The sequence below is a fragment of the Lithobates pipiens genome, unplaced genomic scaffold, assembly GCF_037356315.1.
Source record: "Lithobates pipiens isolate NorthernLeopardFrog02 unplaced genomic scaffold, aLitPip1_a1.2 Scaffold_1, whole genome shotgun sequence".
NCBI classification, from domain to species: Eukaryota; Metazoa; Chordata; class Amphibia; order Anura; family Ranidae; genus Lithobates; species Lithobates pipiens.
The window spans coordinates 95,898,092-95,921,920 of record NW_027507685.1 but is presented as its reverse complement, the minus strand read 5'-3'; the positions used below and the strand labels follow the sequence as shown (position 1 = coordinate 95,921,920).

At 47.0% G+C, this 23,829-nt stretch overlaps 1 protein-coding gene across 4 annotated transcripts in view; it reads right to left on the bottom strand.

The window, feature by feature from the left end:
• The window catches only part of CENPI (centromere protein I), a 187,857-nt gene that overhangs the window by 67,088 nt on the left and 96,940 nt on the right, over positions 1-23,829 (bottom strand). For all 4 annotated transcript variants that reach the window (XM_077465193.1, XM_077465195.1, XM_077465191.1 and 1 more), the window contains exons 12-14: positions 20,615-20,703; positions 2,994-3,108; positions 1,488-1,552 (exon numbers count right to left, since the gene is read on the bottom strand). In XM_077465193.1, coding sequence (XP_077321319.1) covers positions 1,488-1,552; positions 2,994-3,108; positions 20,615-20,703 — 269 coding nt within the window. The remainder of the gene's footprint in view (positions 1-1,487; positions 1,553-2,993; positions 3,109-20,614; positions 20,704-23,829) is intronic.

Genomic DNA, 23,829 nt, shown 5'->3' with positions numbered 1-23,829 from the left:
TTCCTTCCACTTCACAATTATGTGCCACTTTGTGTTGGTCTATCACATAAAATCCCAATAAAATACATTTACGTTTTTGGTTGCAACATGACAAAATGTGGAACATTTCAAGGGGTGTGAATACTTTTTAAAAGCACTGTACTTTTAACTCTTGATCCAGCGCACAGCCATTCTGATTGTGGGTATCTGAAGGCCGCTGGTACTCTCTTCCGAGATTAGGTGCAGCTGACTACCCCGGCAGGCACCTCTGATCTTGCACATGTGCAGTGGGAATGAATCACGGCCCAATGGGTGTCCAGCAGGTTGCCATAGTGATGGCGGCATTGGAGGAAGTTCCTGTCCCATTGCTATTGCAACCTGTCAATCAAGCAACCTGGAAAAGAAGCATCGCATAATTGCCAGTTGTGAAATAACACAAAGCGAGCAGCAGGGGATGCCCAGTGAATCCTGAGATTGATGACAATGCTATCCTAGGAGCCAATGGGCAAGCAGAAATGACATACCTTGCCTCATTGAGGATGGATGAAAGTACATGCTTTAGCCTCAACAAAAAGTAGAACAAAAAAAAAAAAAAAAAAAGGAAGAGTATCTGAAAAAGAATGGGGGTATGGTTGGCAATAATTGCGGGCATTGTTGTAAATTAGGCTAGAACTCCGCTTTAAATGGTGATTTTCAACAGCTTAGTGATCGCCCCACACACATGTACTGCGGCAGTGGGGGCCGCCCTGTGGCAGATCACTTGCCACTACGTGATCTAAACATTTCCGGGTCTGGGGCGCACACGCCGCTGGCAAGTCCCGCTATAAGTCGCTGATCGCTGCCATTACTAGTAAATAAATAAATACAAATGTCATAAAATTATATCCCCTATTTTGTAGACGCTATAACTTTTGCGCACACCAATCAGTATACACTTATTGGGATTTTTTTCACCAAAATAGGTAGAATACATATCGGCCTAAACCAGTGTTTCTCAAATCCAGTCCTCAGGCCCCCCGCCAACAGGTCATGTTTTCAGGATTTCCCTCAGATGAAACGGCTGTGGTAATTGCTAAGGCAGGGAAACTGATCAAATCACCTGTGAAAAATAATGGAAAACCTGAAAACATGACCTGTTGGGGGGGCCTGAGGACTGGATTTGAGAAACACTGGCCTAAACTGATGAAGAAATTTGTGGGGGGATATTATAGCAAAAAGTATTTTTTTTTTTCAAAATAGTTTTTTTTGTTTATAGCGCAAAAATAAAAACCGCAGAGGTGATGAAACACCACCAAAAGAAATCTCTGTGGGGAAAAAGACGTCAATTTTGTTTGGGTGCAGCATCACACGGCTGCGCAATTGTCAGTTAAAGCGACGCAGTGCCGTATCGCAAAAAATGGCCTGGTCATGAAAGGGGCTAAAGTGGTTACCTAGCTGAAGTACAGCTTCAGTTACACTACAATCTGCCCTCAAAAGAGATATTTAATATAAAAACTGTATAAACTCACTTTAAACCACAAAGATGATGGAATAAACATCTGACTCAATGTTTCATAAAAGAGGCTTTCAATTTCTGGAAGACAAAAACGACAAGAGCGGGTTCAGCATGCTGGATCAATTCACAGATTATAAATTATGCACATAAATACAGGACATTCCTTCAGATCCTCATAACCTCTCACTACCTATTTAAAGTGGTTGTAAACCCTTACAACACACTTTGACCTACAGGTAAGCCTACATTAAGGCTTACCTGTAGGTCCAAGAAATATCTCCTAAACCTACACGGTTTAGGAGATATTTGCCGAAAGACAGGCACCGCGGGAGTGAAGTCATCGCGGCTTCGCCGAATGACCGCGGCGGAGCAGCGAGACCCACCGAGAAGATGGATGCGCCGGACTACAGGTGACAGCGGTGACTTCGCTGGCTCCTGGGTCAGCTAAGTGACACATAATGGACTACTATGCGATGCATAGTAGTCCATTATGCTTTACCTTTGCAGGGAATGAAAGAGGAAGTAAACTCATCAGGGTTTACTTCCTCTTTAATGAATGTATCCAAAGGGAAATTATACTGGTTTTGGGTTATATCTTATTTAAATTTATAAACCAGCAAGTATGTCTATTCCAGAACTTACAATGCTGAAAAAGTCTTGGTGTGAGCAGAATAGGAGTGGGAAGAGTATGATGGGGCAATATGTAGAGGAGTGCAGAGGGGAAGCCAGTGGGCAGTATGTGCAGGAGATGAGTGCGGAGGAGATGCCAGTGGGCAGTATGTGCAGGAGTGGAGCGTGGAGGGGATGCCAGTGGGCAGTATGTGCAGGAGAGGAGTGTAGAGGGGAAGCCAGTGGGCAGTATGAACAGGAGTGAAGTGCAGATGGGAAGCCAGGGGGCAGCATGTGCAGGAGAGGAGTGCAGAGGGGATAACAACAAGCAGTATGCACAGGAGGGAGTGTGGAGGGGATGACAACAGGCAGTATGTGTAGGAGAGGAGTGCAGAGGGGATAACAACAAGCAAATGTTGAAGTGGTAGCTGCGGCACTCTCCTACAACAGCTAATTAAATAAATATAACATATGGAAAACCAGTGTTATAAATAAATAGGTAGTGCTACCCAAATTGCTAATGCTTTACAAGTTACACGTGAAATAATCCACATAGAAAATACTAGCTAAAAGTTAAAATATTTGAAAAACCTATATATATTCTGTGTTGGACAACTGAGTGCTATAGAAAGTGCTGCGTGCGTTCTGTGTTGCACAGCTAAATGCTATAAAAAGTTCTGCATGCTTGTTAGTGCAAAAACGTGCTAATAGAGTTTTTTTCTATATCCTAATGCATTAAAATTCATTGAAAAACCATCCAAAAAAATGTGAAATCAGGGTAGGGCAGCACGCTGAGCTGCTAAACCAATGCTGGAGGGGGTGGGGGGAACAGGGTGATCTGAGCTGCTGAGTCACTGCTGGGAGGAAAACAGAGTAGTGCCCCAATTAATATAATATTTGCCCTATTTACCTGAAAAGGCGTGAAGAGGAATCTGGCTAATTAGACCCAATATCTGGGAGCGGTGGCAGCCATTCCAATGTGGAAGGCACTTGAAAAGAAATTCTTCAGTTCCTGAAAGTCCTTCCTGGGTAAGACACAAGAATAGAACATAATAATTCAGATGTAAAATATGGTGTGCTGTGTGACCTTTTTAACCACTTGCCTACTGGGCACTTAAACACCCTTCCTGCCCAGACCAATTTTCAGCTTTCGGTGCTCTCAGTTTGAATGACAATTACTCAGTCACGTAACACTGTACCCAAATAATTTTTTGTCCTTTTTTTCATACAAATAGAGCTTTCTTTTGGTGGCATTTGATCACCTCTGGGTTTTTTATTTTTTGCGCTATAAATGAAAAAAAGACACCTATTACACTTTTGAAGGCACTGGAGCACCAGGACAATGGAAACGCCCACAAAGTGACTCCATTTTGGAAAGCTAACACCCCGACGTATAATCTATGAGGCACGATTAGTCTTTTGAACGTTCATTTTTTTGCCAGAAGTTTCGGGAAAACGTGGGGGAAAAAAATGAAAACGCATTTTTTTTTTTTTTTTTACGCAAAGTTGTCCATTTACAAGATATTTCCAACACATAGCATGTACATAGCAAAAATGGCACCCCAAATACATTCTGCTACTCCTCCTGAGTATGGCAATACCAAATGTGAGACTTTTACACAGCTTGGCCACATACAGAGGCCCAACATGCAAAGAACGCCATCAGGTGTTCCAGGGACACATAGCATGCACATACCAAGAATTACACCCCAAAATACATTCTGCTGAGCAAAGAGTAAACAAAAGATTACCTCTGGTTTTATCAGCGCAGTTGTCCACAGGATGATAGCACTGGTCCAGGCAGCAGGCAGGGACATGGTCAGCAAAATCGAACACAATTTTCCAGGCAACAGGCAGGTATACTGTCCATAGTCAATCCAGGCAGCAGGCAGGGATACGATCCATATACAGTCCAAGGTCAGTGCAGGCAGAGATTGTCAGAAGTGCCAAAATATTGGTCCTGGTAGTAGGCAGGAACATGGTCCATCCATGTGGTGTGGTCAGTTCATGCGACAGGCAGAGGCATGATGGCATAGGTCCTACAGGCAGACGTAGGGCCTCGTTCAGGACAGAATGGGGACAGGGGTAGAGGCTTCTCCCACCCAAATCTCTTTGAAGCCTCCGAGTCTCCAGACCCTAATCTAGGAATGAGAAAACGAAATTGTTTTCTTCATCCAGAAAAACAATTCTGGAGCCCCTCACATATGTGAGACCCCTGTTATGAATTGCACTAGTCCACTGGGAGGGTACAAGATCATTCCAAGAGGCAGGCAAGAGGCATGGTCAAACAGTCCAGGGTCAGTTCCAGATCAGGCAAAGGTATGTACAGAATCGGTAGGCAGAAGCATGGTCGAATAACAGTCCAGGGTCAGTTCCAGATCAGGCAGAGGCATAAGGGGTGTGAAGGTAAATGGCAGGAAGTGAGGGTTGTGTTTACCATACTTCACTGAAGTATGGTAACGGCGGAAACAGTCACCTATGCAGAGGCCTGGTTGGGAAGGGCATTGGGCACAATGATAAGTGATGTCTCTTCTCAATCCTCGTTTGGTGCACACCCGGCATTTTTTCCTGACGTTTTCGGCCTGTTGGTCTGGGAGGGATTTTATCAGGAAAAAGGCATTCAGAGAGTCTGCTAATCACATTGGATCAAATGTTGTCTGGTGGGCCGGTCGGGTATACAAGGGCAGTGGTGATTTCCTTCTGGTAGCCAAGGAAGGGTTTGGGTCTTTCAGTGGATTTTCGATAGATTACATAGGTGTTGTATATGGCCAAATTAAAGAAATAAATGTAAACTTTTTTATACCACTGGTATGTTCTTGTGGAAAGGTAGAGTTCGAGCATCTGGTCGACACCCCCCCATGAACATGTTGTACTCATGGATACATGTTGGCTTTTGTATTGGGCCATTCCACCTGGTGATTTCAACAAATGTATTGTTGTGGATCGAAGAAAGCATGTACACATCCCTTCTGTCCCTCCACTTCACAGCCAGAATTTCCTTGTTCCATAAACTCGCCACTTCCCCTTTTGTTAACTTTTTGTTGACGAGGCTTTGAGGAAAGCCCTTCAGGTTCGTCCTTACGGTGCCGCATGCTGAAGTGTTCTTTCTATGACGGTTGTGGAACAGGGGTAAACTTTGAAGAGGGGAGGGGGGGGGGGGGGATAGGGGAGATCTCAGAAAAATAATTAGCGGCCGAATTTTGTAAAGTTTATCAAAATTTGGGTCATTTCGGGGAGGGCACAGGGTATTGTCGTTATAGTGTAGGAATCTCATAATCATGAGATATCTGGTCCTGGGCATTATTGAGGAAAAGATGGGCATGTGGTAGATGGGGCGGAATGACCAATATGCACATACATTATTTTTTCTGTTTAGTCCCATACAGAATGTGAGGCCCAAATTTTTTTTTTTTAAACTCCTCCACTGTTAGAGCTCTCCACTCATAGGGACGGGCATAAGAGGACGTTGGATTACGTGCTATGAATTGTTGTACATATAGGTTGCACTGGGTCACAATCAATGCAAGCATGTCCTCAGTAAAAATTAAATGGAAAAAGTCTAAAATCGGGGAAAAATTTTGTGTGTCCACCTGGACTCCTGGGTGGGCAGTGAAAGGGGGAACATTAGCTTCTCCTGAGTTAGGAGGAAGCCACAAGGGGTTCTGAAGGGAATAGGGAAGGCTGGCATGGGACCTGACACCCCACTGGTACGTGGCCTTTGCCGAGGTACTGCGGTGCTGGTGGATGGCACTGTGTTGCTGGTGGATCGTACCGCCTCCTCACCAGTACACCTTCGTCGACGGGCGGACTCATCTTCCTCCTCTGACGCTGTCATTGTACCACTGCTTAGGGCAGGCTCGTAATCCACGTCAGACTCAGAATCTGAATACGAGGAGGAATCCGAAGTGGAGAGCTCCCCGTTGCTCTCGTCGGCCACAAGAATATAGTATGCCTCCTCGGCTGAATATAACCTTTGTGACATTCTTAGTGATCACAAATGGCACCGACAGGTGACGCCGATGGGGCAGGTGACACCGACAGGTGACGCCGATGGGGCAGGTGACACCGACAGGTGACGCCGATGGGGCAGGTGACACCGACAGGTGACACTGATGTTGCAGGTGACACTAGCAGGTGACGATCGCAGTTGACACCGATGTGGCAGGTGCCACTGACAACATGTGGCGCTGGCAGATGGCGCTGGCAACTGTAACACTGTGTAATACACTGTAGCACTCACTGACAACCTCACAGATCGCCCCCCATCACACGCTGTCTCTGTGTGAGGAGGGAGAGACACGGCCAACACAGATTTTCCCCGATGCGCACCCTCGAGGGCACGCTGGGAGAGAGAACCCGGGAGGACGTCCAGGGACGCCCTCCTGGCAGTTAGCGTCCACTCTATAGCCGTCTTTCGGCTATAGGGTGGGAGCAAAGTGGTTAAAAGCATTAAATCTCACCCAAAATGAATCAAGACTTGCAGTTATGAAACACATCAAAATTGTAGTAAAAATCTTATGTATAGGAGGTCTCGGCTGACATTCCGGGGGTAGCTTTATTGCTTGGCTCCAGGTGAGAATCATGCAGACGCTGCAGATTTAGCGGCGGCACACCCATGATGCAAATCTCCCGTTCCACCACATCCCAAAAGTGCTCTATTGGATGGAGATGTGGTGAGTGTGGAGGCTATTGGCATCCAGTGACTTCATTGTCCAGTGAAGAGATGATTGGAGCTTTGTGACATGGTGCATTATCCTGCTGGAAGGAGCCATCAGAAGATGGGGACACTGTAGTCCAGGAATATGCAATTAGCGGACCTCTAACTGTTGCAGAACTACAAGTCCCATGAGGCATAGCAAGACTGACAGCCACAAGCATGACACCCAGAGGCAGAGGCATGATGGGACTTCTGGTTCTGTAACAGCTGGAGGTCCGCTAATTGCATATCCCTGCTGTAGTCATAACAGGATGGACGTGGTCAGCAACAATACTCAGGTAGGTCGTGAGGTTTAAACCATGCTCAGGTGGTACTAAGGGGCCCAATGTGTGCCAAGAAAATATCCCCCACACCATTACACCATCACCACCAGCCTGAACCGGTGATACAAGGCAGGATGGATCCATGCACCAAATTCTGACCCCATCATCTGAATGTCGCAGCTGAAATCCAGACTCATCAGACCAGGCAACATTTTTCCAATCTTCTATTGTCCGTTTTTGGTGAGCCTGTGCCAATTGTAGCCTCAGTTTTCTGTTCTTCGCTGACAGGAGTGGCACCCGGTGTGGTCTTCTGCTGTTGTAGCTAACCTGCTTCAAGGTTCAATGTGTTGCACATTCAGAGATGATATTGTGCAAACCTTGGGTGAAACGAGTGGTTATTTTAGCTTGTTGACTTTCTATCATCTAGAACCAGTCTGCCCATTCTCCTCTGACATCAACAAGGCATTTTCTTCCACACAACTGCCGCTCTGGATATTTTCTCTTTTTCGGACCATTCTCTGTAAACCCTGTGAGATGATTTTGTGTGAAAATCCCAGTAGATCAGCAGTCACTTAAATCCCCTTTCTTTCCCCATTCTGATGCTCGGATTGAACTTCAGAAAGTCATCTTCACCATGTCTAGATGCCTACAGTAAATGAATTGAGTTGCTGCCATGTGATTGGCAGATTAGCAATTTATGTTCCATGGGACCCATAGCAACCTCTGCAGGAACTCAGGGCTAGAACCTCACGCTGCAGCTGGCAAAACACGCAACCAAAAGGCAGTGTCTTCAGCAGCTCTAACATCGACTTGGTAAAAATTCATAAAAGTATAAACCGCAGATTGGGTAGCAGTTTCACAAATGTGAGCTACAGAAGCCCGATGACGAATAGCCCGGGATTCATCGACACTCCAGATGGAATGAGCTGCCCCTGAAAAACGATGGGAATGTCCCAAAGCACTAAATATGAGCGGAGGACAATACGACAACAAACTAAACCATAACAGGTTAGAGCAGCCTTTCCCAGCCTTTTTCAACTCAGAGGAACCCTTGAAATAACTTTTCGGTGTCCTGCTAAAAATTACTACATCTACAACTTAGTATACATTAGTGTGATGGTCAGTGGGAAGAACACTCCTTGCACGTGGTCATTGGAAAGAATTACCCCCCTTACAGATAGCTAAAAAGATCAATGGTGTCAGTGGGAAGTTATGACAGTGGCAGAAATTGCTCAAGGAACCCCCTAGCAACCTCTGCAGGAACCCTAGGGTCCCATAGCAACCTCTGCAGGAACCCATGGGGTCCCTTGGAACCCATAGCAAACTCTGCAGGAACCCTAGGGTACCATGGAACCCATAGCAACCTCTGCAGGAACTCTAGGGTCCCATGGAGCCCATAGCAACATCTGTAGGAACCCTAGGGTCCCATGGAACCCATAGCAACCTCTGCAGGAACCCAATGCAGCCTCCGCAGGAACCCACGGTTAAAACCTTACTCTGCAGCCTGCTAAACACACAACTAAAAAGTAGCATCCTCAGCGGCTCCAACATCCTCTTGGTAAAACTTCATAAAAGTACTAACCCTAGATCGGGTAGCAGCTTTACAAATGAACTATTGAAGCCCGATGGCGAATAGTCCAGGAGGCATCAACATCCCCGATGGAATGGGTTGCCCCTGAAAAATGGTGCAACTTTGTCTTTTAGACCGTACGCTTTAGAAATAAGCGGGCAAACCAACGAGAAATGTTAGATTCAGAAGCTGTGTGACCCCAAGGTGAAGCTCACACTAGCATTATTAGCAGGCATTTGAGGAGCATTAAAATTGCCCCTCAAACGCCTATGCAAACGATACAATGTTCACATTATCAAAACATGAAGCATTAGCGTCATACCACTTTAAAATTGAAGCTTCATATCAAGTCAAGTGGCATTTGAATTGCAGTTGCAGGGTGTTAAAATTAATTTCCTTAAATGTCGCGTTCCATTGTGGAGCAGTTTTAAAGTGCATTAACGCTCATCAAATGCTACAAAACTGTGCATAGGGCGTTTGGGGAGTGTTTTAACTCGTCATTAAAGAGGAAGTAAAGGCAATATAAAAAAAAAGTACAAAAAAAAAAAAAAAATTATATATATATATATATATATTATATATATATATATTATATATATATATATATATATATATATATATATATATATATATATATATATATATATATATATATATATATATATATATATATATATAAGCTCATTATGAATAACTTACCTGAGAACGAAGCCCGTTCCCCGTCTTCATCTTCGCCGCTGCCATGTATCCCGGAGCGACTTCCGGGTCTCGCTGCTCCGGCGCTGTGATTCTCTGGAGGCGCGATGACGTCACCCCCGCGCATGCACACGGGAGCGGTCCCCAGCGGCATATCGACGCGATCTGCGGCCCGCCCAGTGCGCCGTAGACAGCGGTGTCTGTCTTTTTGTAAATATCTCCTAAACCGTATAGGTTTAGGAGATATTTCTTGGACCAACAGGTAAGCCTTAATCTAGGCTTACCTGTAGGTAAAAGTGGTTTGTAAGGGTTTACAACCACTTTAAGACTTGTAAAACGCCATTTTAACACCCATACTAAGGCTCATTGACGTCTCCGTCCATTTTTGACAGTATGCGATCCCTATAGCATACCCCTTTTCTAAGAGTGATAGTTTCTCGGTGTGCTTCACGATGTCCTAATGATTTTTGTTCATATATTACCCATGACGATGTTGGTGCTTTGTACCCTTACATTTGTCCTGTTTTTCATATTTGCGGATTTTATGATCTGTTATTATAAACCTGTCTCACCATTTCAGAGATCATACTTTCCGTATGTTATATTATGTACAAATATTCTTTGTTTATAATGCAAGCTTGTATTGGTTACTTATTTACCTATCAATAAAAAAAAAAAAAAAAAAAAAAAAAAGGATTGAATTAAAGCTCATTGGACACCAGTCTACCCTCATACTAAAGCTTATTAACGGGAGTCTAACGTCCATTAAAGCTCATGGATGCCAGTCTAACTCCCGTACTAAAGCTCATAGAGGCAAGTCCAATGCCCATACTAAAGCGCATGGATACCAGTCTAATGCCCATATTAAAGCTCATGGATGTCAGTCCAACGCCTGTAATAAAGCTTATAGAGGCCATTCTAATGCCCATACTAAAGCGCATGGATACCAGTCTAATTCCCATACTAAAGCTCATTAATGCGAGTCTAACACCTGTACTGAAGCTCATAGATGCCAGTCTAAATGCCCATACTAAAAGTGCACTGATGCCAGCCCAACACACATACTAAAGCTCATAGATGCCAGTCTAACACCCATACTAATGCTCATTAATGCGAGTCCAAATGCCCATACTAACACTATAGGAGCATTTGTTAAGCGTTAGAACATTAGTAAAAGCGTGAACAAGCCATTAGTTGGGACTTTGGGAAGCACAAAAAGGGAATCCGAAAGAATAATAGCAGCAGTCAACTTCAGGTAACACCTGTTTGAAAGAGCCACATTCATAGTGTAAAGAGCCTTGTCCCCTGACATCTGAGGCGTAGGGCAAAAATACGGCGAACACAATTGTCCTGTTTGAGATGGAATGTAGAAACCACCTTAGGCAATAGGGATGGCTGAGGCCACAAAACCACCCTGTCAAGGTGGTGCACCAGCAAGCGAGACCAGTAAACAAATAAAGAGAGGGAATCTCCCTAGTGGGGACACAGACAGCAAATAAAAACCTGACAGGTGTTCTAGTCCCTCTCTACTCCATCGAAAACAAAGAAGAAGAAAAAAAAAAAAGGTTTTGCTTTAAAAGTGGTAGTAAACTCTGTTACACCACTTATACCTACAGGTAAGCCTATAATAGGGCTTACCTGTAGGTACTGTGAATATCTTCTAAACTTGGATCGTTTAGGAGATATTTGGAGTGCATGCAGCCAGTGACAGCAGAGCCCGTGCCGTAAACAGCGGGAGTGACGTCATCGCGCCCCCGGCCACTCATGTAGCTGGGGGCTGCGAACCCAGAATGAAGACTGGGGAAAGATGAAGGCCCTCTCAGTGGTGACAGCGCGGCACTGGAGGGCTTTATTCTAAGGTAAGTCTCTCATAATGTGCTAGCACGCAAAGCAAAAAACAAACACAAGAGGGCGCCTTCATCTAGGTTTTAGCGATTAACCCCATCAGCCCTGGAAGGATTTACCCGCTTCCCGACCAGAGCTTTTTTTGCGCTTCGGCACTGCGTTGCTTTAGCCAACAATAGTGCAACTTTACACCCAAAAATAATTGATGTCCTTTTTTCCCACAAATAGAGCTTTCGTTTGGTGGTATTTAAACACCTCTGTGGTTTTTATTTTTTGCGCCAATACGCTATAAACAAAAAATGAACGACAATTTTGAAAAAAAAAAAAAAAAATACATAAATAAATAAATAAAAAAAAAAAAAAAAATACACACAACACAAGTTTTTTTACTTTGTGCTATAATAAATATCCCCCGAAAAAAAAAAAAAAAAAAAAATAAAAAAAGCACACAAAATTCCTTTTTCAGTTTAGGCCAATATGTAGTCTACTTATTTATGGGGGGAAAAAAAAAATCTGAATAAGTGTATATTAATTTGTTTGCGCAAAAGTTATAGTGTCTACAAAATAGGGGATTGATTTAAGGCATTTTTATCTTTTTTTTTTCTAGTAACGGTGGCAAACTGATTTTTAATAGGGACTGTGATATTATGGCAAACACCATTTTGGCACCATTGACATTTATACAGTGATAAGAGCTACAAATAGCCACTGATTACTGTATAAATTACACTGGCAGGGAAAGGGTTAAACACTAGGACGTGATCAAGGGGTTAAGTGTGTTCTAACTGTGTGTGGGGGGGGGGCTCACTAGAACATGACAGATCACTGCTCCGGATCACTGGGAGAAGTAGATCTCTGTCATGTCGCTAGGCAGAACAGGGAAAAGCCTTGTTTACATAGGCATCTCCCTGTTTTGCCTTTCCGTTCCGCAATGACGGGCCACCGACTAAAATCGAGTTTGTGGGACCCACGGGCACTCTCCCTCTCCCTGCGTGCGCCCGCTAGGCGGAAAATTCAAATGGACAGACAGGTACGCCCTTTTGCCTGCTCGTGCCATTTTGCCAACGTAAATCAGCGTGCGGTGATCGGCAAGTGGTTAAAAAAAAACGCAAAAATGCACTCACTGGATAAAAGTATACCAAGGCTTGTCATAAACCCATACAGACCTCCAAAGGATCACCATGAGGCTGCAGAGCTCAGCAGGCATGTGGCTAGTTGAAGCAGAGTTCTTGATGGAAGTTCAGCTGTCAGACTTGCATTAGGATCTCAAGACCTAATTGGCACTATGTGCCCCGCTTAATAACGTTTGGGTTCTAGTCAGCGCAATAGCTTTTTTTTTTCCCCCTTTTAAGTATGCAATGCATACTAGTACATTATGACATGGTCTTGCAGGGAATTTTTTGCTTGCCGACCGCTGCACACAGATGAACGTCGGCACAATGGCACAGGCAGGCAAATAGGCATACAGGTATGTCCCTTTAAATTTGCCGCTTTTCGGGCGTGCATACCCACGGGTCCCGGGAACGCTATGTTCTTCGGTGCCCCGCAATTGCGGTGTGGAGAGGTAGAACGGGGAACTGCCTATGTAAACAAGGCATTTCCCCATTCTGCCTTGTGTTGTAACAGAGATTCACTGCTCCCTGTGATCGGGAGCAGTGAACGCTGTCATGTCCCAGGTAGTCCCTCCCCAACAGTTAGAATCACTCCCTAGGACACTTCCCTGCCAGTGTCATTTACACAGTAATCCGTGCATTTTTTCTTTTTCAAATAATTTATTTATTTTTCGTAGTCTCATGAAAGAGAAAGCAGTACAAGCATACAGTAGTAGCAGTATGGCTCCCAAATTGTGAGAGGTCAAGAGCAAACAAGCAGTGCAAAACAACACAGTATGGGGAGGTGCAGCAAAATTAAGCGGTCTGACCAGGGGTGCGCAGCCGGACAGAAGACACCATAAGTCAGCTATCCGTGCCAACAACCGTGTGGCCACCCAAGGTCTGCTACTCAGTCTATACACCAAATTCGGAACATAGCAAAGACCATCAGAATTATGAACAAAGAGAATAAGAGAGAAAAGAATAGAAAGAAGTAAGGTAAAAGAAATAGAACGCCAGTGGTCTACATCACCATGCCAGCACCGGTTCGCCATCAGTCCTCCAGCAGCCGCCATCTCCCCCAGACCAGGTCGTGCTCCTCAAGCCGATCTCTCACCCTGGCAGTCATTTTCTCCATGAGTTCAACGTCCCTAATCCTGGAGTATAAGGCCTCCGCGGACAGGGGCAATGGGTTCTTCCAGTTAAGGGCTATCAGGCAGCGGGCTGCTGTCAAGATATGCCTAAGGAGCTTCCGACCCGGCTTGGCCAGTGTAGGTTGGGACAGGCCTAGTAAGAAAAATTTGGGAGTGCGGTACCAGCACTTCAAATAAGCGCTGGAGCAGCTGTCGGGTCATAAGCCAGAATGGGGCAATCAGAGGACAGGTCCAATAGATGTGCAATAGGGAGCCCCGCTCCTTCAGACAACGCCAACAGCGGTCCGAAGCAGAGGGGTATATTTTGTGGAGTATATGGGGTCTGATACCAGAAGGGGAGAATTTAGTAAGAGTTGTCTTTGTACAGTGTACACAGAGAGGATTTGGCCGCCTGACTCCATACCTCCTGCCAAGCCTCAAGGGGGAGCTCCTCACCCAGTTCCCACTCCCAGCACTTCATATATGTGCGTTTACCCTTCGTTTGGAAATGGGGTGCGTTGAGGATACCGTAAATGTCGGAAATCAGCCCCCTGCTATTCCATCCTTCCAGGATTATCTGTTCGAATGGGGAGGGTGGAGAGAACTGTAGGTGCGGGGCTATGGTCTGTGCAAAATGTCTGATTTGTAAGTAGCCATAGAACGTCTGTCGGGGGATGTCGTGCTTAGCCTGGAGCTCCGAGAAAGTCAAAATCCTTCTCGTTCTGGGGCCCACCAAGTGCCCCAAATGGAACAAATTCCGTGAAGCCCAGTGCCAGGACATCTGGTGGGTCAGACTAGTCGGCAACTTCGGGTTACAGAGAAAAGAGGTCATCAGGGAGAACTCAGAGTGGAGACTGCGTTCACGGGACAGCTTCCGCCAAAGCAGGCAGAGCTGAGCCATCGGCCCCAGTAACTGACCCGAGTCTATATCTACGCTCGCGCCCCATAGGAAACTGTTCGGGTCTACCGGAGCTAGACAAGTTTTTTCAATCTCTGACCACTTATTATAGGACCTCTGTGGGAACCAGGAAACTATGGCCCGTAGCTGGGCGGCCTGATAATAACTAACCAGGTCAGGGAATGCCAAGCCGCCATCTGAGCGTAAGGCTGTCATGACAGAGCCAGGTACCCGATGTTTTTTATAATTCCATACAAATTTCAACAAGTCCTTCTGAAGTGTGTGTAGATGTGCGTATGGGACCGGAATCAGCAACGTCTGAAATAAGTATAGTAGCTTAGGGAGGATCACCATTTTTATAGACTTGATCCGTCCAAGGAGCGATATGTGGTGTGCCTTCCATTTGTGGACTAGTTCCCTAATTACCCGATAGAGGGGGGGGGGGAGGAATTGGCCTGGTATAAAGTATGAAACGATTGTGTGAGAAAGACCCCCAGGTATTTAAGGGAGGAGCTTTCCCATTTGTAAGGGAAAGCGGAACGCAGGTGGGTCGTCTCGTCCGTTGCCATATTAGGCGGGAGGGCCACCGATTTGGACGTGTTGATTTTATATCCCGAGAGCTCCCCATAGCGGTCCAACTCAGAGTGGTGGTTGGGTAGTGAGATCCTAGGCTGAGTCAGGGTGAGGATGACGTCGTCCGCAAACAGCGATATTTTAAATTCCCTGCCCCTGCCCGGGATCCCCCGAATGTCTGGGCTGCCTCTAATGGCAGCCGCCAGGGGCTCTACACAGAGCGCAAAGAGCAGGGGGGACAGCGGACAGCCCTGACGGGTGCCATTAGCAATGGAAAAAGTTGAGGACGTGGCGAAGGGGGTCTTAACCTGTGAGGAGGGAGTAGTGTAGAGGTGCTGTACCGCGCGCAGGAATGGCCCCCCGAAAGCCCATACGGTGTAACGTAGCCGTCATAAAGGGCCAGCTTAGGCGGTCAAACGCCTTCTCCGCGTCCAAACTAAGGACCAGAGACGCTAGGTTGTCCCTGTTCGCAACATCAATAAGATCAATGATCTTCCTGGTGTTGTCTCCCGCCTGTCTCAGAGGGACAAAGCTCACTTGATCCTTATGTATTAAGGAAGGGAGGATCGCATTTAAACGATTTGCTAAAATTTTTGTGAAAATTTTTAGATCCGTGTTGAGTAGGGCTATGGGCCTGTAACTAGCGCAGGAGGTCAGATCTTTATCCGGTTTAGGAATGAGGGAAATAAATGAGCCTAGCATTTCGGTTGGGACCGGGGACTGTTGGAGAAAGGCGTTGAATAGTTTGGTCATATGTGGGCTCAGGAGAGGCAAAAACGCCTTGTAATACTCGTAAGGGAGCCCATCCGGTCCAGAGGACTTATGAGTCGGGAGAGCCTTCACAGTCGCTAGAAGTTCCTCCTCAGTGATAGTGGCATTCAGTTCTCGGAGGTCCGTGTCCTGCAGTCAGGGTAATGCTATATCTTCTAAGTACTGGGTTATACGGTCAGTCAAGCCTGGGGTCGGGGGATTGTTGGGAATATCCGGCTTATTGTACAGATCTGTGTAGAAATCTGCAAACACGTCCACTATCGCCTGGGGTGAGTCAAAAGGTCTCCCCTCCTATTTTTAATTTGGGCCGGTGCAGAGGTCAATGTGCGGTTCGCTAATTTCTGGGCCAACAGCGGCTGCGCTTTGTTGCCCTTGTCGTAGTAGAGTTGTCGCAGGTGGATTAGTGTCTTTTCTACTGATCCCAACGCTAAGTCCCGGAGTGTCTGTCGAGTCTGGACAATTTGCTTAAGGATAGGGATAGAAGGGGATCCCTGAAGACGGGCCTCGAGGGTCTTTAGCCGCTTTTCGGCCAATAACCTGGCAGCCTGTGCATCTTGCTTCAGGGCTGAAGATAGAGCAATGAAGCGACCCCGGATAACCGCCTTGTGGGCGGCCCACAGGGTGGCGTGCGAGACGTCTGGGGTGACGTTTTCAGCAAAGTAGTGCCGGAGTGAAGACTCCAACTCTGCCTTCGCCGGAGAATGCTGCAGGAGATAATTATTCAGCCTCCAAGTACAGGGCTTAAGGAGGGGGAGATCTAAATCTAGCATTAAAGTTATTGGGGCATGGTCAGACCAAGAGATGGGCAGCATGTGTGCAGATTAGACGGCCCTCAATGTAATGTTGTTGACAAAAAAAAAATATCAATACGCGAGTGTGTGCAGTGAGGAGCAAAAGGTGTACTGGCGGTCCTGTGGGTGCAGAGCTCACAAGGCATCAAAGGGCTCGTCTTCTGATGATCTGGCGGAAAAGCTTGGAGTCCCTCAGGGCCCTGGCCTGAGGCGCCTGGGAAGTCACCGCAAGGCGATCATAGAGTATGGATTGAGTAAGGTTAAAGACCCCCCTTATCACTAGAAGCTCGGGGGACGTTTTAAACAGGCGAGAGAACACCCCGGACAGAAATCGGTGCTGGCGAACATTAGGGGCATAGAGGACGCACAAGGTCATGGCCCGTGTATGTCATAGGCCGTGGAGAATGATGTAGTGGCCCCCGCGGGTCTAGGTGTACAGAGGTGCAAGTAAAGGGGGCCCCCTTTCGGAAGAGAATGGCCACTCCAACCCTCTTACGTGGGTTAAAGGCCTGATAGATCTGAGGAAAATGTCTGGAGGCAAATGTGAAGGAATCTCCCCAGTTAAAGTGTGTTTCCTGAACCATCACTATATCCGCCCCTGTCTGTCGGAACTCCCTGAGCACTAAATGCCTCTTTTTGTTGGAGTTCAAGCCATGTACGTTAAGGGACAGGATCTTAGCCATGGTCAAATGGGGGGGAGTGTACAAGGCATACTTAGCTTGGTTTGTTGGAGGCACACGTGCCTCAGGAGGGGCGGCAACCACCGGAGGAGGGCTGGCGACCAAGAGGACCACTGGCAGATTGTCGCTAGAGGAGCGAGGCAAAAGGAAAACCTAGAGAAAAGAGAAAGAATGAAAACAATAACAGAGTACAAAGTAAAAAAAAACATTAAGTGGCAGATCCAGAGGTCCTATAGGGACACTGAATCCACACTGTTCCTTAGAGACTCCCCAACCAGGAAATCCCAAAATTCAGGTCAGGGAGACACCAACAGTTCACACCACGAAAGGAACCAACAGGTGGAAAACCACGGGGGTGGCAGTAACCTGGGAGTCAATCTGTCCATGGACTCAACCTAGGCCAGATCGGGGTAGAAAAAAAAAAAAAAGGAATAAATGTAGCTCCGGCAATCGGGGGGGGGGGGGGGGGGGGGGGAGAAACAGATCCCCAGGAATAAAGAAAAAAAAAAAAAACAGAGAGGGGGAGATGCCCGTTGGGCAGGGCGTCCACATCATTTGCGTTTGGGCGACCTGCGGTGAGGCTCCGGGCCTCTGTGCCGCTTGGCCGAGGGTACTTACTGCCAGATCACTGGCAATGGAGGGGGAGAGGAAACCAGGTCCCAGTCGGGCAGTTGAGGGACAGGAATGTCCAGAGTATCACAGAAAGGGACCAAGTCCTCCGGATAGCGCAAGGTCGCAGACTTTCCTTGGTGTCTTGCGGTCAGGCTGAAGGGGAAGCCCCATCTGTAGAGGAAATTCTTGTCTTGCAGGGCCCGGAGAAGAGGCTGCAGCAGCCTACTTTTTTGAAGCGTGATCCAGGATAGGTATGGGTAGAGCTGGACCGGGGAGTTGTCAAAGGCCAGATCGCGGATTGAGCGAGATTTGCGCATGATGTCCTCCTTAAGCGGAAAGGAGTGAATCCTGCAGATGACATCCCTTGGCTTTGAGGCCAGGCCTTTGGGTCTCAGGGCACGATGGGCTCTGTCCATTTCTATGTGCTTATCCGGGTCTTCACCCAACATCTCATTAGATAATGTTTGCAGCGAGGTCTGGAGGTCCTCAGCGCCCTCCGTTTCAGGCAGGCCACGGACGCGAATGTTATTTCTGCGGCCTCTTATCAAGGTCTTCCACTTGGCGTTGCATATCCTGTAGCAAGAGGCGGTGGTCCGAGGTCTCCACCTGGGCGCGATGAACCGCCAACTTAGTCTCCTGAATGTCCTCCTCTGCCATCTCCACCCGGTCAGCTAGGTGTTTAAGGCCAGTGTGCAGGGTCTGAATTTCAGCACGGCAGGTAGCTTGCACCTCCGCTACAAGCTGTTTGAAGTCATCCTTTGGTTTGCAAGTAGGCCTGCCAGTGGGGGTGAATGGCCCCTTGTTGTTGGAGGGGGGGTTGGGAGGTAGAGGGAGGCTCCCCCCGTGTAGCTCCCGGGGTGGGAGAGGAGGGCCATGATGGCGCAGGGTTCCAAGGGTCCTTCCAGGAGGTGGCATGGGGAGAGCAGGGTGAGGGGTCCGACTGGTCTGCCCTCAGGGGCTGGACGGAGGCCCGAGCCACCTGAGCATAGGAGAGGAGAGCGGCCGTGCGGTCTCCAGTTGCACTGGGGTCCCTGGAACGGGGCAGCATCTGCACTTTAGGGGAAGCGGGTGATGGCCAGGCTGCCCGACCCCTCCCCCCCCCGCAGCCGCAGGGGGAACCCCATCTTCCCCGCTGTGTGTGGGGCCCGAGGGGGCCTGAGAGTCCTCCATGGCATCTGAGTGCGCGGGGGGAAAAGCATTCACTGGTGGCCGTGCCCGGGTCAGATGCAGTCCGTAGGAGGCGAGGAAAAGCCTCTGAGCAATGGCTGTGCGGTATGGGGGGCGGTGGGTCGCTCCCCCCAGAACACGGGGGGGGGGGGGGGGGGTGTGGGATGGGTGGCCCTGCTCATCCGCCCCAATAGTCTGCCAGTCATGTAGGGGGTCCCGTGGGGGGGCCGAGTAGAGTATGGGCTGCACAGAGTCAAGTGGAGGGGAGGGGAGGGGAGGGCTGGCATACCTGCGATGTGGCTGCGGCCTAGTCCGGACTGCAGGCACTGAGCAGGTGCGGCCGGAGCGTCCTGGCATTCAAAGAGGGGGCCAGGAGGGCAGTGCAGGTCATCCAGCTCCCCCGCGGCCACGGGGGGATGCTGGGGCTGCCGCATAGGTTCCGCCTGGAGGCCATGGCGTGGTAGATGAGACAGCGTGGGGACCCGCTGGCGAGGATCTGCGCCGTCCGGCGCCATCTTGCCACCGCCGCCCAGCGAGGCCTCGGGCAGCTGGAAATATGTTTTGAAGGCCGAGGCAGAGCCCGGCGGGGGCTGAGACGCGCCCCGGGCTGAGGAGGAGTGCGTAGCCCGCGATCTCCCCATGATGCAAGAGGTAGGACCCCCGATTAAGGCTGCTGTAGCGTCAGGCTGGAGGAGAGCCCCTACTCACAGCGTCCTTCCAGCTCGGCTTCCGGACACGCCCCCCAATCCGTGCATTTTTATAGACCTGATCACTGAATAAATGACAATGGTCCCAAAATAGTGTCAAGTGTGTCCGATGTGTCCTTCATAATGTCACAAAAAAAAAAAGAAAATAAATAAAAATGCAATAAACCATGCCCAATTTTGTATACGCTATAACTTTTCCGCAAACCCATCAATATACACTTATTGCAATTTTTTTTTTTTTACCAAAAATATGTAGACTATGTCGGCCTAAACTGAGGAAAAATCTTTTTTTTATATATTTTTGGGGAATATTATAGCACAAAAAAAATTGAGTTTCAAAATTTACGCTTTTTTTGTTTATAGTGCAAAAAAAAACTGCAGAAGTGATCAAATACCACCCAAAGAAAGCTCTGAAAGGGTGTGAATTTTGTTTGGGTATAAAATGTCGCATGACAGCGCAATTGTCAGTTAAAACGACGCAGTGCCAAATTGCAAAAAGTGCTCTGTTCAGGAAGGGGTTAAAATCTTCCGGGGCTGAAGTGGTTAAGTTATACTTTCAGTGTGGTGGCCGCAATTTCTTTTTTTTTTTTTCAGACCAAGAACGTTTTCAGTAAGTACAGAAACTACCCGATGATCTTACCAGAAATGCGGTGTGCTTGTCACTTCATGGGCGATATGCCAAGATCACATACAAAGTTATTTTCCTTCTGTAAGGAATACTAAGCACGAAATAGAGATGAACAAAGACAGTTTTAATGTCCAGTTTGGGTGACAACCATGGCTCCCTCCATAGATACAAAGGAGGAATGAGTGTTGACACCCTAGGGACACAAAGTGTGTTACTTGCAGTTTTCACCTGGTGGGGGGGAAAAAAAAAAAAGAAAAAAAAGGAGAAAACGAACGCAGCCATCTCGCCTAAAAACTGGTAAAGCTGCACTATTACATTTTTTTTTTTTTTTTTTTATTTAGATACACTTTACCATTACTGAATACGCAAGGAAAGAAAACGCTACATACCTGTAGAAATTCTTGAGCAGTCACAACAGTATCCAGAAAGGAAGCTACATCTTCTTTAGACTGTTTATTTCCAGTGTACCTGGCACATTCTGAAGTAAGAAAAATAAATCCTCTTAAGTACAACACAAAACATCAGTGTGCTAAAAATGAATCATAACATACAGCGAGGGGAAAAAAAGTATTTGATCCCCTGCTAATTTTGTATGTTTGCCCACTGACAAAGAAATTATCAGCCTATAATTTTATTGGTCGGTTTATTATAACAGTGAGCGAACAACAAATAAAAATATCCAGAAAAACGCATTACAAAAAGTTAAAGATTTCCATTTTAATGAGTGAAATAAATATTTGACCCCTTTGCAAAACATGACTTAGTACTTGGTGGAGAAACCCGTGTGGGCAATCACAGAGGTCAGACGTTTCTTGTAGTTAGCCACACTGGGTTTGCACACATCTCAGGAGGGATTTTTGTCCCACTCCTCTTTGCAGATTCTCTCCAAGTCATTAGGGTTTTGAGGCTGACGTTTGATAACTCGAACTTTCAGCTTCCTCCACATATTTTCTATGGGATTAAGGTCTAGAGACTGGCTAGGCCATGCCAGGACCTCAATGTACTTCTTGAGCCACTTCTTTGTTACCTTGGCCGAGTGTTTTGTGTCATTGTCATGCTGGAATACCCATCCATGGCCCATTTTCAATGCCCTGGCTGAGGGAAGGAGGTTCTCACCCAAGAATTGATGGTACATGGCCCTGTCCATCATCCCTTTGATGCGGTGAAGTTGTCCTGTCTCTTTAGCAGAAAAAGACCCTCAAAGCATAATGTTTCCACCTCCATGTTTGAAGGTGGGGGAAGGTGTTCTTGAGGTCATAGGCAGAATTTTTCCTCCTCCAAACACGGCGAGTTGATGCCAAAGAGCTTGAATTTGGTCTCATCTGACCACAACACTTTCACCCGTTTCTCCTCTTAATCATTCAGATGTTCATTAGAAAACCTCAGACGGTCCTGTACATGTGCTTTCTTGAGCAGGGGGACCTTGCGGGCGCTGCAGGATTTCAGTCCTTGACGGTGTAGTGTGTTACCAATTGTTTTCTTGGCGATTATGGTCCCAGCTGCCTTGAGATCGACAAGATTCTCCAATGTAGTTCAGGGCTGATTCCTCACCGTTCTCATGATCATTGAAACTCCATGAGGTGAGATCTTGCATGGAGCCCCAGACCGAGGGATATTGACAGTTATTTTGTGTTTCTTCCATTTGAGAATAATCGCACCAACTGTCGTCACCCTCTCACCAAGCTGGTTGGCGATGGTCTTGTAGCCCATTGTGTAGGTCTACAATCTTGTCCCCGACATCCTTGGACAGCTCTTTGGTCTTGGGCATAGTGGAGAGATTGGAATCTGATTGATTCTGTGGACAGGTGACTTTTATACAGGTAGCAAGCTGACATTATGAGCACTCAATTTAAGGCTGGGTTCACACTGCTACGGCTAGGAGAACCCGGATGTGATTCGCACCGCACTGCAAATCACATCCGATCTCTGTGCGATGCGAGTTCAGACATACAGATAGTATGGCTGAATTCGCATCGCACCCGCCACAAACTCGCACAGGACCCTTTTTTTGGTCCGCAGCAGAATCGGATCGCATGGGTGTTCACACCATGCGATCCGATTCCTGTCCGAGTTTGCAGATCGCACTGCGATATGCAAACTGATCTGGGGGTGTCATTAAGGTTTCACTGACACTCCCAGCAGTCCGCATAGGGCAGTGTGAACTGCTGGCGGGAGGCATGCGATGCGGGAACCCGCCGCGGATTTGCGGCGTTCCCGCATCGCTTCAGTGTGAACCCAGCCTAAGAGAGTTCTCCTAATCACAGTTAATTTCTTGTGTAGAAGACACCTGGGAGTCAGAAATCTTGCTGATTGATAGGCAATCAAATACTTATTTCGCTCATTAAAAATGTAAATCAATTTATAAAACTTTTTTGAAATGGGTTTTTCTGGATAATTTTTGTTATTCTGTCTCCCACTGTTAAAATAAAACCGACCATTAAAATTATAGAGTGATCAATTCTTTGTCAGTGGGAAAACGTACAAAATCAGCAGGGGATCAAATACTTTTTTCCCTCACTGTAGGAAACAGAGCAATTGGAAACCTTGGTCTTTTCAGCAAAGCCAGCACAAGGGAAAAAAAAAAAGTAGCCAACAGCAACCTATATCCAAATAACTTTAATCTCTAAGAGTAAAGATGATTACCGTATTTATCGGCGTATAACACGCACTTTTTTCCCCTTAAAATCAGGGGAAAATCAGCGCTGTCTGTGGAGCGCCGCCGACATTTACCGAGCTGAGCCGAGTGTACTGTGTACTCGGCTCCGCTCTCAGTCACGCCCAGTCTTGCCTCCTAGCCTTTATGTCCCGGCATTGGCCCGGTGTTGTGTCCATCACAGGAGCCAGGACAAGGGGTGGGACGGGGGCGTTACTGCGAGCAGAGCCGAGTACCCTTGGCTCGGTCTATGTCGGCGGCGGGAGGAGCCGAAGATCTCGGCGGCGGTAAATTTAAAACTAACCATGCTGCAATTTTGGGAGGGCTGCAGGGGGACAGTGGAGGGCTGAAGGGGGACAGTGGAAGGCTACATTGATGGGCATTTAAAATGTAAAGTTTTTTCCTTAAACTTCCCTCCTAAACTTGGGGTGCGTGTTATACGCTGATAAATACGGGGTATATATATATATAGATAGAGAGATAGATAGAGAGATAGATAGAGAGATAGATAGAGAGATAGATAGATAGAGAGATAGATAGAGAGATAGATAGATAGATAGAGAGAGAGAGAGAGAGAGAGAATATATATCAGGGCTCGACAAATCCCAGGCGCCAGGTCGCAGTTGCGACTAGAAATTGTGCTCTGCTGGCGCCTGGGTTTTTTTTTTTTTTTATTACAAACGTTTTTATTGGGTGTAAAAAAAAATAAACAGAGCAACAGAAGCAGGTACATGACTGCATCAAGGAATAGTACAAAAGAAATACACTTCAGGCAAGTATAGCTGGAACAGCAGCATACAAGGCACAATGTAGAACACTCAACAGATAGTACACAAATAGCCTAGTCCGTGTGCACCAGGTGATGCTTATCAAGTCCATGTAGGATATTAATAAGAGGCAAGTAAAATAAAAAACAAAAACTAAACAGAATAACGGAACATTGCAATTGCT